Source organism: Hyperolius riggenbachi, chromosome 1 (genome assembly GCF_040937935.1).
Source record: "Hyperolius riggenbachi isolate aHypRig1 chromosome 1, aHypRig1.pri, whole genome shotgun sequence".
NCBI lineage: Eukaryota > Metazoa > Chordata > Amphibia > Anura > Hyperoliidae > Hyperolius > Hyperolius riggenbachi.
In genome coordinates this window covers 580,570,884-580,589,077 of record NC_090646.1, presented here as the reverse complement: position 1 = coordinate 580,589,077, position 18,194 = coordinate 580,570,884, and the positions used below count along the sequence as shown (strand labels likewise).

At 45.1% G+C, this 18,194-nt stretch overlaps 1 protein-coding gene across 1 annotated transcript; it reads right to left on the bottom strand.

The window, feature by feature from the left end:
- Positions 1–359: 359 nt before the first annotated feature.
- On the bottom strand, positions 360–16,087 carry LOC137527582 (baculoviral IAP repeat-containing protein 1b-like; the record flags this gene model as incomplete). The annotated part of the gene is given in 5 exon segments (XM_068248178.1): positions 360–373; positions 1,061–1,095; positions 7,805–7,870; positions 11,772–11,864; positions 15,681–16,087. Coding segments are annotated over 5 exon segments (615 nt in total), but the record flags the coding sequence as incomplete, so codon positions are not given.
- Between the last annotated feature and the right edge of the window lie 2,107 nt (positions 16,088–18,194).

The window sequence follows — 18,194 nt, the reverse complement described above, 5'->3', positions numbered from 1 at the left end:
CACTGTCAAGTGGAGATTGTTCCACTTCCTCAGTTCCTGAGGACTCGCCTGCTTCAGCACCTTTGGCTGATTCAGCGAGTGATTCAGAGCTCCTTTTGTGTGAAATTGAAGTTCCTGTAATTCCACCCTGTACCATGGATAACTCAGTGTTACTTCCCAGTAAGACAGAAATTACTAATACTTCCTTAATCTTGCCCTGCACAAATTTCTCAGCAGAGGACCCAGAGGTCCTGCTGACTTCTGAGTTCAGCCTAGCCAGTACTCATGAGTCTTTGTTCAGTGAAACAGACACCAGAAAAATCTTGCCTGTCTTTGCAAACACTTCTGCAGAAATTACCTGTGTTAATAAAGTTCAACTCCTGTCTGATCCAGCAGATGCCAATAGATGCACTACATCAGTTTCTGAGTCCCAGCAATCCTGTCCAGAAATCTCAGAACCCCAGCATCTGAATTTTCCAATTTCACAATTGAATGGTGATTTAGATGCGCAAACATTGTGTTTTGATCTTCCTGTTTCTACACCTCACTCTAGTTTCATGAATAACTCAGAGCGTCTGCTATGTGAGTCCGAAATCGCAGAATTATTACCGTGTTCAGAAAATGTTCCAGTGAACTTGCCCTGTACCATGAATTGTGCAGTAGATCTCTCCAATGAAACTCAGGTCACAGAATCATTATGCTGTCCAGCAGGTGCTTCCATGGTTTTGCCCTGCAGTGTGGACTGTTCGGTGATCCTGTCCAGTGAAGCTGTGGTCACAGAGTCTTATGCTTCACCCAGTACTTTGGATACTTCAAACCCTCTAGCAGAACAGTCTGAGGCACTGCTTACCTCAGTTGGTGTTACAGTAATATTCACTTGTCTAGCAGCTGTTTTGGAATTACAGTCTGCTCTAATAAAACTTGATGAATTTCTGCCCAGCGAAGCAGAAGCCATTGAAATATTGTCCTCGTCAGCAAGTGTGTTAGATACCTTGCCCTGTACACAGTCTGATTTAACCAATGTTGTTGAGTCCCTCTCCAGTGTTGTAACAGCCGAGGAACTCCAGCCCTGTCCTCTGAATGTTTCAAAAGTCTTGCCCTGTAACATGGATAATTCTGACTCGCTGGAAAAAATAATAGAAATATCAGAATTTCAGTCCGGGTTAATTAGTGTTTCTGAAACCCAGCCCTGTATCCTGGAAAATTCTGGTTCTCTGGCCGGTGTGGCAGAAGTTCCTGAATTCCCTTCCTGTCCAGTGAGTTACTCAGTTTTGCCTAGTTCAGTGGGGATTGCTGCACTATTGACTTGTTTTGCAGCCCTTCATGAGCTCCAATCCAGTGTATTTGATGAGTCTCTGTCTAGTCCAGAAGAAGTTATGGGAACCCTGTCTAGTTCGGTGCATACATCAGAAGATTTGTCCTGTCTTGTAAATGCCCCTGAACATGATTTGTTAATAACTTTGCTGGAATCAGAGACATCTAAGTCTGATCCTGAATTTTTTAGTGAGAATCCAGTAACTGTGAAGTCTAGTCATGATGATTTTTTTTTGCCCAGTCCTGGTTTCGGTCCTATCTTGACTGACTTTGAGGTTTGCAGTTCCTTGACATGCCCAGAAGTCTCTCTTGTGCCGGTGTGCCCAGATGTGCTTCGTATGCCAGAGTGCCCAAGTGTGTCTGTGTTGGCATGCTCACACGCTTCCCTAGTGGAGACATGTTCTGATGTTGCCGGTTGGCCTGCATGCCCGGAGATGGTTCTGGTCCCTAAAAACCCTGATCTTGATGTTTGTCCTTGTGACCCTGACTCTAGAGTTGCCCTGGGTTCCATAGGGGTTCTTGATGGTTCTCCATGTGAGCCTAAGGGGCGTTCTGACCTGTGGGGATCTCTTTGGAGCTTCCAAGTGTTCTGGGAGATCTCTGAGGAAACTTGTCCTGGTACCTTGGACTGGTTCAACGGTGGGTTTTGTGTTGGTGGGGACAGTTCCGGTGGGCATTGCAAAGGCTTTGGCGTTTTTGGACAGTTCCGGGAAGGCGATGGGTATCGCTCAGAGAGTTTCTGGGGGCTTTTCTCTGGAAGTCGTGGTTCTGATGGGTATCACACTGAGGCTTGTGGTGCTGACGGGCATGGTTCGGTAGGTTCTGGTTCCAATTGGTCTAGTTTTGGTGAGACTGATTCGGGAATTTGGTTTTGTCGGACGGATCCGACCTTCATGAATTTTCAGTCAGATCAGTTTGCTGGATTTCCCACTTCTGATTTTTTGGTTTGGGTGGTTCAGGAGAAATATGTCAGTTTTCATAGGCGTCCAGAGGCCGCGTTTAAGGGAGGGGGTACTGTTATGATCGCTTCTGCAGCGTTTACTGCTGACTGCAGTGGTATTGCAAACCAAGCAGTTCTAATGTCATTACATGCATTTGCTTGCATAGTTTGGTTTGCACTTAAACTAGTTGCTGATTCCATCTGCAGTCGCTCTGAAGTTAATGACAGTTTAATATGCTTTTGTGTAAACAAACATTGTCTGCTGCAGTGGAGGGGCGGTCCCTTTCCTGCAGGCTGCATATCATTGTCTGCCTTTTCCTGCTATCAGCCTGTGATTAATTACCATTCACTTGTGTGGGAATCTGCAGGTCTGCTCCCATTGGATGACCTCAGTATAAAGAACTGCTTCCTGCAATGCCTCATGGGCTATCATAGTCTCAGATTGTATCTGTTACTCTGCTCGTGCCCCACCTCGTTCCTGGTCCGTGTGGACTGCGCTGACTCCTGCGAAGGGGTCAGCGAGTCCTCCTAGTTCTGCTCTTGTTCTAGAAGTTGCTACTTGCTTGTCTTGTGTCATATATTGGTTCATCGCCAATATATACGCATACTTGCGCATTTTGTTATTTTCCTTGTATCCGTGTTACGTTGATATATCAGTGTTGCTGATATATACGTACACGAACTGTTTATTTCCTGTGTTCAGTTAGTCAGTTTTCCAGCACGTTTTGGTAGTTTGCGCGTATCGTGAACACCCGTGCTGAGCTAGTTATCCTGTTCCTGGTCCTGTTTGTGGATTGCGTTCATCTCTGCGAAGAGATAGCGAATCCTTCTGAGTCCTGTTCCCTGTATTACTCCAGTCCTAGTCAGCGTTCCTGCTTATGTCATATATCGGTTCATTGCCGATATATACATATGTTAGTCAGACCTTACAAATAGTTTCATTGATAGCTGTAATTGTAATACGCTAGGAAAACATACTTATTGTATATTTATCTGTGTTACGTTCATCTATCTCGATCCTGCTATTTCCTGTCTCTCCTGTCCTGTCTTTGTGAGGCACGCCATCGCCGCAACGCATTGGCTGCCTCATTCCAGTCTGTCTGGTTTTGGACGCTTGCTGTCGCTAAGTAATCGCTAGCTAGCAAGCGTTCATTCTGTCTACTTATTCTTATCTCCTCAGTCCTGGTTTATGCGCTCAGCGCTACTTTGCGCTGAGACGTTATTACGTAAGTGTTGTTTGTGGCTGTTCGGATCTGCACCGGCTCTGTGCGCCACAATCTCCTATTGGAGTCAGTCCTCTCCTCCACTAAACTGGGGATATTCTGATCCCTTGTGCTGGTGTGTGTACCTCCTTCACGTCAGCTTATGTGTTGTATGCTGACTGTGGAGATTACACCTCCAAGCTTAACACAGGGGTATATGTCCCAGTATATGTAGGCAGGGGTATATGTCCCAGTATATGTAGCCAGGAGGATATGTCCCAGTATATGTAGGCAGGGGGTATATGTCCCAGTATATGTAGGCAGGGGGTATATGTCCCAGTATATGTAGGCAGGGGGTATATGTCCCAGTATATGTAGGCAGGGGGTATATGTCCCAATATATGTAGCCAGGGGGATATGTCCCAGTATATGTAGGCAGGGGTATATGTCCCAGTATATGTAGGCAGGGGTATATGTCCCAGTATATGTAGGCAGGGGTATATGTCCCAGTATATGTAGCCAGGGGGATATGTCCCAGTATATGTAGGCAGGGGGTATATGTCCCAGTATATGTAGGCAGGGGGTATATGTCCCAGTATATGTAGGCAGGGGGTATATGTCCCAGTATATGTAGCCAGGGGGATATGTCCCAGTATATGTAGGCAGTGGTATATGTCCCCAGAAAAAGTAGCCAGGGGGATATGTCCCAGTATATGTAGGCAGGGGTATATGTCCCAGTATATGTAGGCAGGGGTATATGTCCCAGTATATGTAGGCAGGGGGTATTTGTCCCAGTATATGTAGCCAGGGGGATATGTCCCAGTATATGTAGCCAGGGGGATATGTCCCAGTATATGTAGGCAGGGGGATATGTCCCAGTATATGTAGGCAGGGGGTATATGTCCCAGTATATGTAGCCAGGGGGATATGTCCCAGTATATGTAGCCAGGGGGATATGTCCCAGTATATGTAGGCAGGGGTATATGTCCCAGTATATGTAGCCAGGGGGATATGTCCCTGTATATGTAGGCAGGGGGTATTTGTCCCAGTATATGTAGGCAGAGGGTATATGTCCCAGTATATGTAGCCAGGGGGATATGTCCCAGTATATGTAGGCAGGGGTATATGTCCCCAGAAAACGTAGCCAGGGGGATATGTCCCAGTATAGGTAGGCAGGGGTATATGTCCCAGTATATGTAGGCAGGGGTATATGTCCCAGTATATGTAAGCAGGGGGTATTTGTCCCAGTATATGTAGCCAGGGGGATATGTCCCAGTATATGTAGGCAGGGGTATATGTCCCAGTATATGTAGGCAGGGGATATATGTCCCAGTATATGTAGCCAGGGGGATATGTCCCAGTATATGTAGGCAGGGGTATATGTCCCAGTATATGTAGGCAGGGGTATATGTTCCAGTATATGTAGGCAGGGGTATATGTCCCAGTATATGTAGGCAGGGGTATATGTCCCAGTATATGTAGCCAGGGGGATATGTCCCAGTATATGTAGCCAGGGGGATATGTCCCAGTATATGTAGGCAGGGGTATATGTCCCAGTATATGTAGCCAGGGGTATATGTCCCAGTATATGTAGCCAGGGGGATATGTCCCAGTATATGTAGCCAGGGGGATATGTCCCAGTATATGTAGGCAGGGGTATATGTCCCAGTATATGTAGGCAGGGGTATATGTCCCAGTATATGTAGGCAGGGGTATATGTCCCAGTATATGTAGGCAGGGGTATATGTCCCAGTATATGTAGCCAGGCGGATATGTCCCAGTATATGTAGCCAGGGGGATATGTCCCAGTATATGTAGGCAGGGGTATATGTCCCAGTATATGTAGGCAGGGGTATATGTCCCAGTATATGTAGGCAGGGGTATATGTCCCAGTATATGTAGCCAGGGGTATATGCCCCAGTATATGTAGGCAGGGGTATATGTCCCAGTATATGTAGGCAGGGGTATATGTCCCAGTATATGTAGGCAGGGGTATATGTCCCAGTATATGTAGCCACGGGAATATGTCCCAGTATGTGTAGGCAGGGGTATATGTCCCCAGAAAAAGCGGCCATGTGTGCCCCAGCAGGAGGGGAGCAGCGCAGAGAAGAGGGAGAGCTATTGGCACTCACCTTAGGGGGCTCTCCCTCCCTCTCTCGCTCTCCCCTCCGGAGTCCGGAATGAAGTGTGCAGCGGCTGGGCAGCGGGCGGAACTTACCTCCTCTCGTCGCACGCGCCGGATGGATTAGCCGCTACTCTGGTCTGATCCAGACCAGAGTGCGGCACCAGAACTTCCGGCGCAGGAGCGAGACGAGGTAAGTTCCGCCCGCTGCCCAGCCGCTGCACACTTCATTCCGGAGGGGACAGAGAGGGAGAGAGAGCCCCCTAAGGTGAGGGAAGGGGGGGGGGGAGACGTCCGCCCTTCCCCACTGTGCCCATAGCTCTCTCTCTTCTCTGCGCTGTTCCCCTCCTGCTGGCTGCACGGGCACGCGGCCGGGGGGGGGGGGCAGCGGGCGGCCAGGCTCGGGCAGATGCCCGGTTTTGCCGTATGTGCGGACGCCCATGGACATGCCCCTGTCACACCCCTTGCCACGCATATCACAAAGCATTCAGAAGCAAAATATGTAGTTTTATCATTAGACCACACTAGTCCTCTGTATCATCATTAGTTGTCATTCATTTTAACATTTGAAAATAAGAAATACATCAATTTAAAGGGAGTAAAGTTTAGAGTCAGTTAAATACATTTTGTTTTTGTAGAAAAATACTTACTGGTATATTTAGATAGATCTGTAAATAAGTCCTGAAAGAGGGACAAATGAGGAGACAGAGGGACAGAGGAACAGGGTTCCCAAAGAGGGGCTGTCCCTCCAAAAGAGGGACAGTTTGGAGTTAACATATGCCTATAGCATGATTGTTCCTGAGAAGCTCCATATCCAGCAAGGCGGGAAGACATTTCTTTACCGATCCTTCTGATGCTGTTGCCTGGATGTAACAACAAGGTCTATGGATGACGGCTCACACTGCTGCCACTGAAATTCCTGGCAGCATTAAAGAGAATCTGTATTGTTAAAATCGCACAAAAGTAAACATACCAGTGCGTTAGGGGACATCTCCTATTCCCCTCTGTCACAATTTAGCCGCTCCTCGCCGCATTAAAAGTGATTAAAACAGTTTTTAAAAGTTTGTTTAGAAACAAACAAAATGGCCACCAAAACAGGAAGTAGGTTGATGTACAGTATGTCCACACATAGAAAATACATCCATACACAAGCAGGCTGTATACACCCTTCCTTTTGAATCTTAAGAGATCATTGTGTGTTTCTTTCCCCCTTCTGCTCTCAAGCACTGAAGTTTCAGGCTGCTCTTTTCTTCCTGCAAACAGCTTTGCCTTTGTCTGTAATTCTTCAGTATGTGAAAGCCCAGCCAGCTCAGAGGAAGATTTATCCAGCTTGTAAAAGATAAGAGAGAAGAGAGAAGCTGCTCTAATCTAAATAATACACAGGCAGTGTGCAGAGAGGGGCCTGGAAGGGGGAGTTCATAGCAGAACCACAACACTGAAGAACTTGGCAGCCTTCCAGACACAGGCCGACAAGTCTGACAGGGGAAAGATACATTTATTTATTACAGAGACTGTGATAGTACAAAGTGCTGCAGTGAGCCAGAACACATTAGAATAGCTTTAGGAACTTGTAGGATGATAAAAAACAGGATGCAATTTTTGTTACGGAGTCTCTTTAAATACACTATTTCCCCTCCAAGTGGCAGCAACTCGAAGGGAGAAGTAATTCAGCGTTTGCCGGAATCCCGAATTATCCATGTGGGGTCCATGGACCATAGCGTTGCTGCTATAGTGCCGCCCAACTCAGGCGCTATGTGGCCGGCGTGAAGAGGCCCTTCATTTATTTATCTCTACTTCATATGATCCTGACCGCTGTTTCAGTTTTCTGCTAAATGTTTTTTTTTTGCACTGGTGGCATATTTTTTCACGGTATATTGCCAAATTTTTTCCTGACATTTGTCTGCATGCCAGACAGGGATTTCTTTACATTCAAACTGAGCATGTGTCACTGTTATATTCTATGTAGCGGTTTATATGTATGCTGCAGATATAAATGGTGCAATATATTAATGTCTTAAACAATAGTGCCACTGTGTGGCCTGTTTTATTGTTCCACATTTCAGTTATATCTGTTATGAATATTTGTTCAGTGGAAGCATGACTAGGTATGTGGTGGGGTGTGGCATGGGCGCGGCTTAAGTGTCCCTCTTTCTTGTCTCAAAAAGTTGAGAGGTATGGTTTTCACAGTACATATTTGAGAGATGTAGAAGACCGACACAATTACTACTTACTGTGCATCCTTCAAACCCAATGTATGAACTGATGTATTCCGCTATTTCTTCAGAAGTTTTCTTACTTTTGAGAAAATCACACCTGTTTGGGTGAGCAAAATAAAGTGTATAAAATCAGCCAATTGTATCATTGTATCATACATTGTAAAAGTCAGGCCTCTCATCCTGTACTTCAGGAAATTGATGGGTAAAAAGAGAGCTGTGAATGTGAACTGATGATGTAAACATCTCCACCACAAAGTCCTGACCAGTAACTGGCACATTAACAATCAATAGTACCCACAACAGGTCTAGTGGGAATTTTACCCTAAATCTTACTGCAAATGACTCATTATTCTCATTACTGTTAATAGCTGGTAGCCAAAGCTCAGGTAATCTTCCCTTTAAGGTGGCCATTACATTTAGCAATTTTGCAGGCTGATTGACCAAGATAATTCTGTCGAATCAGATGAAAATTGGTGCCACAACATGTCTACCCAATCGATTTCAAGCCAAAATCGGTTGAATACATAGATTGAGCATGCTAAAAAATCTTGTTGAACAGTGCTTGATTGGGTGTGCAGCATTGATGACATTTGATATCTCGACGACCACTGTACGTGACGGACCCCAACTGCTGTCCCCCCCTTTATGTAAAAATGTGCCCCCCCCCACCACCTCGTGCTGCACTGCTGTGTAAATTCTCACCTCTCCTGCTGGCGAGACTCCTGGTGTCATCCCAGTTACTGAGTGCCTGTACCATATGGTACCAGGCCCGTATGTGTAACATCAAACATGCATCATGTAGTACAGCACTTGCGGTAACCGGTGTGACAGTGGCGGAAACCAGGAGTCAAAACAGTGTGGCGGCATCGCTAGGCTGATTCAAGATAGATTTGATGCTAAAATCTATCGGGAATTGGTCTGAGGTGTATGAACAGGGCAGGCTACAGATCTCTCTCTGATCAGATTCGGTCAGGGAGAGATCTGTCTCATAGTCGATCTGCCCATACATTGCTACATGTATGGGCACCTTAGGGAGCATATTGCTGGTTTCTCCTGACCTCCAGTTGGGTTGTGCTAAGTTGAAGAAAGATGTCCACAAATGCTATGCAAGCAGTCCTCTTAAAGAGAGTCTGAAGCGAGAATAAATCTCGCTTCAGACCTCATAGATAGCAGGGGCATGTGTGCCCCTGCTAAAACGCCGCTATCCCGCGGCTTAACGGGGGTCCCTTCACCCCCAAATCCCCTCTGTACAGCCGGGAAGCGCTTCCGCATTGGGGCAGGGCTAACCGCCGCAGCCCTGCCCTCACACGCGTCTATCAGACGCGTACCTCCGCCTCTCCCCCGCCCCTCTCAGTCTTCCTTCACTGAGAGGGGCGGGGGAGAGGCGGCGATGCGCGTCTGATAGACGCGCTGAGAGGCAGGGCTGCAGCCGTTAGCCCTGCCTCCAGGAAGAGAAAATTTACGACCAAGTTGACGACCAAGTTTTGCGGGGGTGGGTTTGGGGGTGAAGGGACCCCTGTTTAGCCGCGGGATAGCGCCGTTTTAGTAGGGGCACACATGCCCCTGCTAACTATGAGCTCTGAAGCGAGATTTATTCTCGCTTCAGAGTCTCTTTAAGGTGGCCAATAACGGTCCAATTTATAGCGAATAATCTTTGAGCGATCAGAAATTCTGATCGGATTGGTTGTAAATAATCTCTATTGATGGGCACAATCGATTATGAACGATTATAAAAATAGTCGTCCGATTAGATTTTGGTCAAACCAAAATTTGGATTTTCTTGTTGGTTGTGATCGATAGGAAGCAAAGATTGGTTCATTGATGGTGTAGTGAACCATTTTTCTTCCGATCACAATTATCTGATCGCTCGAACAATTTTTCGCTAGAAATTGGATCGTTAGTGGTCACCTTTACTCAAAAGAGGTATCAAAGAAAGCCTCTTCAACAATGGTTTAAGTGGGTCTAAAAATGTACCCACTCGTTCCGTCAATCCTCCATTTCCAGATAATAATGGGGTGCCTTTGGGGCCTCTCTCTATTTTTGTTGAGTTTAGGGATGACATTCAGGGTAGGTATAACATAAGAATTAACCTTTATGTATTTAATTTTTGTGCGGTTATCAATCCTCTCAGCCAAGCTTTCTCAAATTTTTCATTACATATCAACAAGGGGAAGAAAGGATCAAATTGGACCATATTATATATGGATGTATCATTCAACTGGCGGTTAATTTCTGCCACATAGTGCTTCTCCTTCCACAAAACTACATTCCCCCTTGTACAACTAGTACTCCAGTTTGGGGCCAGAGCAGTGACTGGGGCCAAGTCACAGACCTGAATTCCTATTTTATCAGTTTATTTATTCACTGGATACCTAGACCAGAATGTTCCATATTGAGCATAGATAAACAGAAGGCAGATTCACTCCCTGTAGAGACCAGTAAAGAAGCTGCGTGCTAGCTAATTGTTTTTTCTGATAGCCGAGCAACAGGTCAGATTACAGAGGAGCACAGAGAAGTGGATTACGCTATTTATCATTTCACTTTGGATCTTGGCTGTTTTCGCCAACCCTCCCGACCAGGAAGTAGCAGTAAATATATACTTACAAACAAAGGTTACCGCAAATGTAACCACTGTATAGGCAGGTGCCAGGTGGTAGGGTTGCCAGGTGTCCGGTTTTAGACCGGACAGTCCGGTTTTTGGCCGCTGTGTCCTGTCCAAAAAGGCATGTTAAACCGGACAATTAAGATGTCCGGTTTTATGCCTTTTGCCACTTGCCGCCAGTAACTCCGAAACATCCGTTCATCAGCCGTTTCGGAGTCACAGAGATCATTCTGCCCGATTAGCAATAGGGATTCGGGAAGCACTACTGTGGATATGGCACCGCCCCTGTTTGTCATCACATCACAATACTGAGATCCGCCTCCAACATGGCGGCCTGTACGGCTCCGAAGTTGCGACATGGTGATGTACGACATGCCGCGCTAACTTGTGTGCGCATGCGCAGTGTCTGTAGTGAGGCTGTCTCCTGATGGTGGGAGCGGGGTTTTCCTGCAGTTTGTAATTCGGCAAAACTGTGCAGGACTCGTCACCAGCAGTATGGCGTTCAACTTCGGATCTGCTACAGGGGCCAGCACTAACAGGTAGGAAGATAGTGAGAGATGGGGACACAAAGCTCGGGGGGTGTTGTATAGAAGCAGCACGCTGTCACACATCATGCTTGTCAAACCTTATGTTACTGCTGTCTCTCAACACGATTACAGCAATTGAAATACAGTTTGATTATGAAGTCAGTGTAGCCCGTTTTGGGTAACAGGCCCGCCACCCGTCCGCCAGCGCTGCGCGACCGCTGATTCGCTGCCTGGCTGTCAGTCAAAGGCACAGCCAGCCAGCTTACGCGGCATAAGTTACGCCAGCTTAAGTACCGCCCCCGAGCCCGCGCTTCCCGACATTGCTACGTGTAATGCTTGTGCATTTACTGGTGAAAAGCGGTCTCTTATTATGTGCATTTACTGGTGAAAAGTGGTCTCTTATGTGCATGTACTGGTGAGGACAGTTAGTGACATGGCTATGTACTCTGTAATGTGCTGCAGAAGATGTCAGTGCGATATAAATACTGTAAAAAACATTTTTTAAAAAGCCCATTGCTTAGCCCCACTCTACATAAAAGTGCGCTTCTGACTCCGCCCCTAACTCCACCCCCTGTCCTGTTTTCTCCATCAGCCGACCTGGCAACCCTAGCAGGTGGGGAGATCAGACCTGACCCCACTCAGGTTAAGAAGGGGCATGGAGGAGAGTTGCAGGAACGCTGGGCATGAGGAGAGCCTACCACACATGCCTGCTTCCCCCGTTTTAAAATTTGCATGAAGACTAAGGTATCCTTTTAGATCTTTTTGTAAAATGGGGGTATTTTACAGTCACAGTTTTTTTGTACTTGCCATTTAGTTTCACTTTCTCTTTACTCTGTAAAGCAAAAAGATTAGGAGGCAATATAACTCACTCAGGAAACCACTTGGCATGTTGCTTCCAAGGATCTGTTTCTTGCCAGTTTCCCAGACATCCACCACAACTGAAACACTGCACTGCGTCTCTTCTGCCTGGAAGGTGCAACGAAAGCAATAATACTACATCCAACTGAAAACATGACAGTCAGTGTACTGTGAGTTATAAGGGTAACACTAGTTAAAAGTAAAAAAGTGTAGAGAATTTGAACTACAAATGTCCAGTATATCACTATGCTATGTAATAACGATAGTAAGACAGCTCCCAGCTGCCCCTCTTTCGGGAGGGACAGTCCCTCTTTGGGAGCTCAGTCCATCTGTCCCTCTTTCTTCCTAATTTTTCCCTTTTTCAGGATTGATGTACAGATCTATGTAAATATATCTATTACTCAACTGACTCTAAACTTTATTTCCATCCTTTAATTTTATATATTACTTATTTTCAAATGTTAATATGAAGGAAAATGAACCAGGATAGAAAAGACCAGTGTGGTTTGAATCATCAAACAACATATTTTTCTTATGAAATCTTTATGGTATGTGAGACTGCCAACTAGGAGTGTGACAGGGGTGTGGTTTGGGGTGTGACTTAAGTTTCCCTCTTACTTACGTATCTCAAAAAAATGGGAGGTATGATAGTAAACTAGTTTATGCTAGCATAAGTACTGTATCACAATAGGGAAGGTGCTACTGTTGACTTCCTTTGATAAAACATTATTTGCTTGCCTGTTATGCTGATCCTCAGTCTCTGGAAGTTCCAGAAGCACTGATGCAGAATGAATATGCAGGTTAGGAACTGTTATGTTTTGCATGGAGTTTGTGCGCTGCACCTGGAGCAAACAGAAACCAACGCACAAACCCGCAACCAGGCAGAGATGTCACTGTTTAGGAAAAGACTGACAAAACCAGGAATAAATGAATAATAAGAATTTATTATTAAATGAAAATAAAGTAATGCTGTGCATTAACCTCATGCATGGAAACAATCAGCATTGACTTGCAGGCAATGTATTCTACACACATACATGCACTGCAACAAATAATACAGGTAGATACATACAATAAGCATACAGAAAGGTATGAAAATCAGGGTTTATACAAGGACCTCTCTGCATAAAGCGAGTCATGCAGAGTAGGTCCAGTGTATAGAACTGTGTGCACACGGACCCTGGATCCAGAATAGTAAGCACAATATATATATATAGGATCTTCTCAAAAAATTAGCATATTGTGATAAAGTTCATTATTTTCTGTAATGTACTGATAAACATTAGACTTTCATATATTTTAGATTCAAATACACACAACTGAAGTAGTTCAAGCCTTTTATTGTTTTAATATTGATGATTTTGGCATACAGCTCATGAAAACCTAAAATTCCTATCTCAAAAAATTAGCATATTTCATCCGACCAATAGAAGAAAAGTGTTTTTAAAACAAAAAAAGTCAACATTCAAATAATTATGTTCAGTTATGCACTCAATACTTGGTCGGGAATCCTTTTGCAGAAATGACTGCTTCAATGCGGCGTGGCATGGAGGCAATCAGCCTGTTGCACTGCTCAGGTGTTATGGAGGCCCAGGATGCTTCGATAGCGGCCTTAAAGGGAACCTTAACTGCACGCGTAGCTATGCGGCAACGCGTATTTTTGTACGCGTTGCGGTCCGCAATAGCGCTAATTGCATTGGTGAATGCGTCCAATAATACGCATGGCGGCCGGCGACTGGTGAGTCGTCAAAAACGAAACTAAGTGACAGCGGGGGACCAGAGGATTCCAGAGCGGCGCCGAGGGCACAGGACTGCTGCAGGGGGCTGGTAATAGCCCCAGGTAAGTAAAACTCTTTACCCCCCGTTCAGTTAAGGGTCCCTTTAAGCTCATCCAGAGTGTTGTGTCTTGCGTCTCTCAACTTTCTCTTCACAATATCCCACAGATTCTCTATGGGGTTCAGGTCAGGAGAGTTGGCAGGCCAATTGAGCACAGTAATACCATGGTCAGTAAACCATTTACCAGTGGTTTTGGCACTGTGAGCAGGTGCCAGGTCGTGCTGAAAAATTAAATCTTCATCTCCATAAAGCTTTTCAGCAGATGGAAGCATGAACCCACTTTTGAACCAGAAACAGCGGCAGAAGCGCCTGACCTGGGCTACAGAGAAGCAGCACTGGACTGTTGCTCAGTGGTCCAAAGTACTTTTTTCGGATGAAAGCAACTTTTACATGTCATTCGGAAATCAAGGTGCCAGAATCTGGAGGAAGACTGGGGAGAGGGAAATGCCAAAATGCCTGAAGTCCAGTGTCAAGTACCCACAGTCAGTGATGGTCTGGGTGCCATGTCAGCTGCTGGTGTTGGTCCACTGTGTTTTATCAAGGGCAGGGTCAATGCAGCTAGCTATCAGGAGATTTTGGAGCACTTCATGCTTCCATCTGCTGAAAAGATTTGTGGAGATGAAGATTTCATTTTTCAGCACGACCTGGCACCTGCTCACAGTGCCAAAACCACTGGTAAATGGTTTACTGACCATGGTATTACTGTGCTCAATTGGCCTGCCAACTCTCCTGACCTGAACCCCATAGAGAATCTGTGGGATATTGTGAAGAGAAAGTTGAGAGACGCAAGATCCAACACTCTGGATGAGCTTAAGGCCACTATCGAAGCATCCTGGGCCTCCATAACACCTGAGCAGTGCAACAGGCTGATTGCCTCCATGCCACGCCGCATTGAAGCAGTCATTTCTGCAAAAGGATTCCCGACAAAGTATTGAGTGCATAACTGAACATAATTATTTGAAGGTTGACTTTTTTTGTTTTAAAAACACTTTTCTTTTATTGGTCGGATGAAATATGCTAATTTTTTGAGATAGGAATTTTAGGTTTTCATAAGCTGTATGCCAAAATCATCAATATTAAAACAATAAAAGGCTTGAACTACTTCAGTTGTGTGTATTTGAATCTAAAATATATGAAAGTCTAATGTTTATCAGTACATTACAAAAAATAATGAACTTTATCACAATATGCTAATTTTTTGAGAAGATCCTGTATATAAATGCAGGATAAACAATCGAGGAGGAGACATACGGATAGTCAGCAAGCATAGGTCATACACAGGAGATCAAACAGTACAGTAATCGCTAGGCAAGGAATAGTCGGTAATACAAGGCACAAGGTCAAACCGGGAGATCAATAGAGCAGGGAATAAAGGAACAATATAACCAGGAACAGGGAACTCAGGGCAGGATGGCTAGGATCAGGAACAAAGAGCTAGCAAGTTCTGAGTGTTCAGGTGTGGCTTAAATGCCATGCTGAATGACCATGTGATAGTCCAGGCCTCCTCCCTGTCTGTGGAGAGATATCCAGAAAGTCCACCCTATGCTGGTGGGCAGAGGAAAGTTCAGGCTGCAAATTCACAGAGGCTGGTGACATCTGCTGGTGAAGCAGAGGTAGTACATGCAGGAATTTACCAGCAGATGCAGATTGTAACAGGAACTCTGACTCCACTTACTTTTCTGCCTCATGCTTTTCCAGGTCTGTGACTTATGCTACAGACACACTATCATCATTTGTTGCAATTGTTATAAATCGTTTTAGGCCGCAGTTTTAGAATGATTGCTGTACAGCAGGGGCGTAACTACAAATCATGAAGTCTCCCGGCAGAAAATTGCTACAGCATATTTGTGCAAGAAAGTGAAACACACCATGGAAAAACATGGCTGCTCACACAAAAAATACATAACTGCTGTGTTTGCTTTTTAGTCATGCTGTATTCATTTGATCATCTGTGTTGGCTAAAATTATTATTGATAAGTGTTAGGAATTTTGTTTCTGACTCTTTATGGCTTTGGGTCAATCTTGAGGACTGCTGCCTATGATATTGACTTCAATAGGTACTTATTTTCAAAGCAATTCATCACTTACCAGTAGAGAAGAATCCAGCAGCAGCGAGTTGATCTGGCTGGATCCTAGCATAGAATGGCCAGTTTCTGTAGGAGTTCAGTCGGGCTTCCTCTGTTTTGTACATATCTAAAGAAGCTGGGTCAAGGTCTGAGGTTTGAACTGGAACTTCATACTTAGGAATATTACCAACATCTTCTCCTTTCATGAAGCTGCAAGTTGGGTTATGTTCAACATGAAGTTTCTCTGGTGAGTTTCCTAAAGGACACCTGGAGAGCACAAGTCCACAGCAGAAGCACTGAACACTCTTACCGACTCCAGTGAAGTAGAACCCAGCACTGGCCGTTTCTGCTGGAGACCAAAATGAAGGCTGGCTAGATTTGGGAAAACTTGGGAATGACTTCAATCTCTTTGCTTCACATCTCATGTCAAACTTATATTGTGTTCCTAACTGCTGACGATTGGCAACATGATCTGCTTGTAGATCTTCGGTAAATTTGCTCCAGTCTAAATCAAATACTGAAAACTTTGACAACTGTTCTGCAAGTTTTTGAGGGTCAAACTCATTAAAGTTAATCAGATCCATGCTGTCTTTATCATCTTCACTGTGGCCTGAAGAAGCCATTGTCATTCTGAAATGTAATTATACAATAAAAAATAATGTTACAGCAAGACGAGACCAAATGACTATGTGCTAAGGCCCAGGAACCTTTCCAAGCTGCTAAATATGCTCAAAGTTACTTAAGTCTCGTACACACGCTCAATGAAACTTGGCTGAGCCTGGTATGAATAACCTCTACATCTAGCGTGTATACAGCGGCCCCCAACACCTTGACCAGTGATCCGCCAAGCCAATTAAGTCCGACGATCGCTGTCCGAGAGCTTTATTTTCCCTCTGCATGACGTCACTCGTGCAATGCTCCATTGGCCCTCTGACGAATCTGATGTAAACAGAGGTGTCTCTGGGTAATATGGCACCTATGGCAAACACTAAACTATTGACCCCACCCTCCTCAAAACCCCAAGCCTCACAATAAACAAATTCAATATTCAGGTGCATTAAGCTAGAACAATTAAGTAACCAAGTCTGCCCTGCAGGGTGCTGAATGGGGGCTGGAAACAGGTACATTATACCGTTCCCTGTGCTAACCTGCATATTGGGCACGGCTAAAAGAAGTGGGAATTTCACTTTAGAGTAATGTTTTCACATTCAGTACCATCCTCAGTCATTCACATGCATTTCTCCTGAACCACATGCTAGTCGTTTAGCTAAGCCTTTATTGAACTTTAATGAAGTTTAGTCTGAAATTGGAATGACTTAGAATAATGAGCTAAACTGCCATACTGAAAGTACAAAAATTCATTATTTGGCGTTTAAAAAAAAATGGAGATGATTGCATATATTTGTGAATTATATTACTTGCCATTTATCTGCTCTTCCGATGAGTCACAACCAGTGATGCCACTGCCACTGTCTGAGCCACTCCGTCACTGCCCGACCTCAGATCAGCTGCAAGAGGAAAAACAGGAAAACGCGCTACCCGCGCCCGGTGTAAATGTGGAGGCGACCAATGACATCACTTTCGGATTTGGAGTACACCGGGTGTGGGGAGCGTGTGCACCATCTCTGTTTCTCCTGTCGCCGCTGATCTGCAGTTGGGCAGTTACGGAGCAACTCAGCCAGCGGTGGAGGCACAAGGAGGGAAGGCAGAAGACATTGGGGCAGGCACAGCGCCCATGGTGCAGTGGTGCCCATGGCAAGAGCCATGCCTGCACCCCTCTGGATACGTCACAGGATGTAAAACTGTACAATAAGCTTATACATTACAATCACCACTCACATCTTTTTAACACACTCATCTTTTGTTCTCTATTTGGAATGCTGAGGTGAGGAACTGACCTGCATTCCTGTAAATTCTGCTACCGGTAGAGCTGCAATGGTGGGAAATTCATCAACCTTCCCTATTAGTATTTGGGCACAGGTCCTAAATGCTCATCTGTCACAGGAGCCCTTGTGGCTGACCGCACTTAGCCTTCTAAACGGTGCCAGCGCACAGATCGCGCGAACTCTGGTCGCAGTCAATGCGCAGGAACCGTTAAGAATTAGCCGCAGACAACTCAGAAGGGAGCCTGTGAGACACGGGTGATTACAACGTCACCTACTGGTTCAGAGTAAACTGCCACCACCGCGGTTACTATGGGACCGTGGGGCCCACTAACTGACTAACTAATCCTGCGAATAAAACGGTTAAACACACGATATTCTGTCTAGCCAACAACAAACAAACAGTAGCGTATCTTCAGAGACCCGGGATCATTTCTGTGTGTGCTGATAAGCAGGGTAGCGGAAAGTGAATGACTTGGAGAAAGTCGTTTATTCACGCAATATAAATAATTAATATATACAGACAATTATGACAATCAACAATTATGAAAACAGTAATAGCCAGTATGAAAAATAAAAGAAGGGAGAAAAAATACTTAGTTGCTGGAAAGATGTCCTTATTGTGGGAAGAATCATAAAGTCCTTGGTT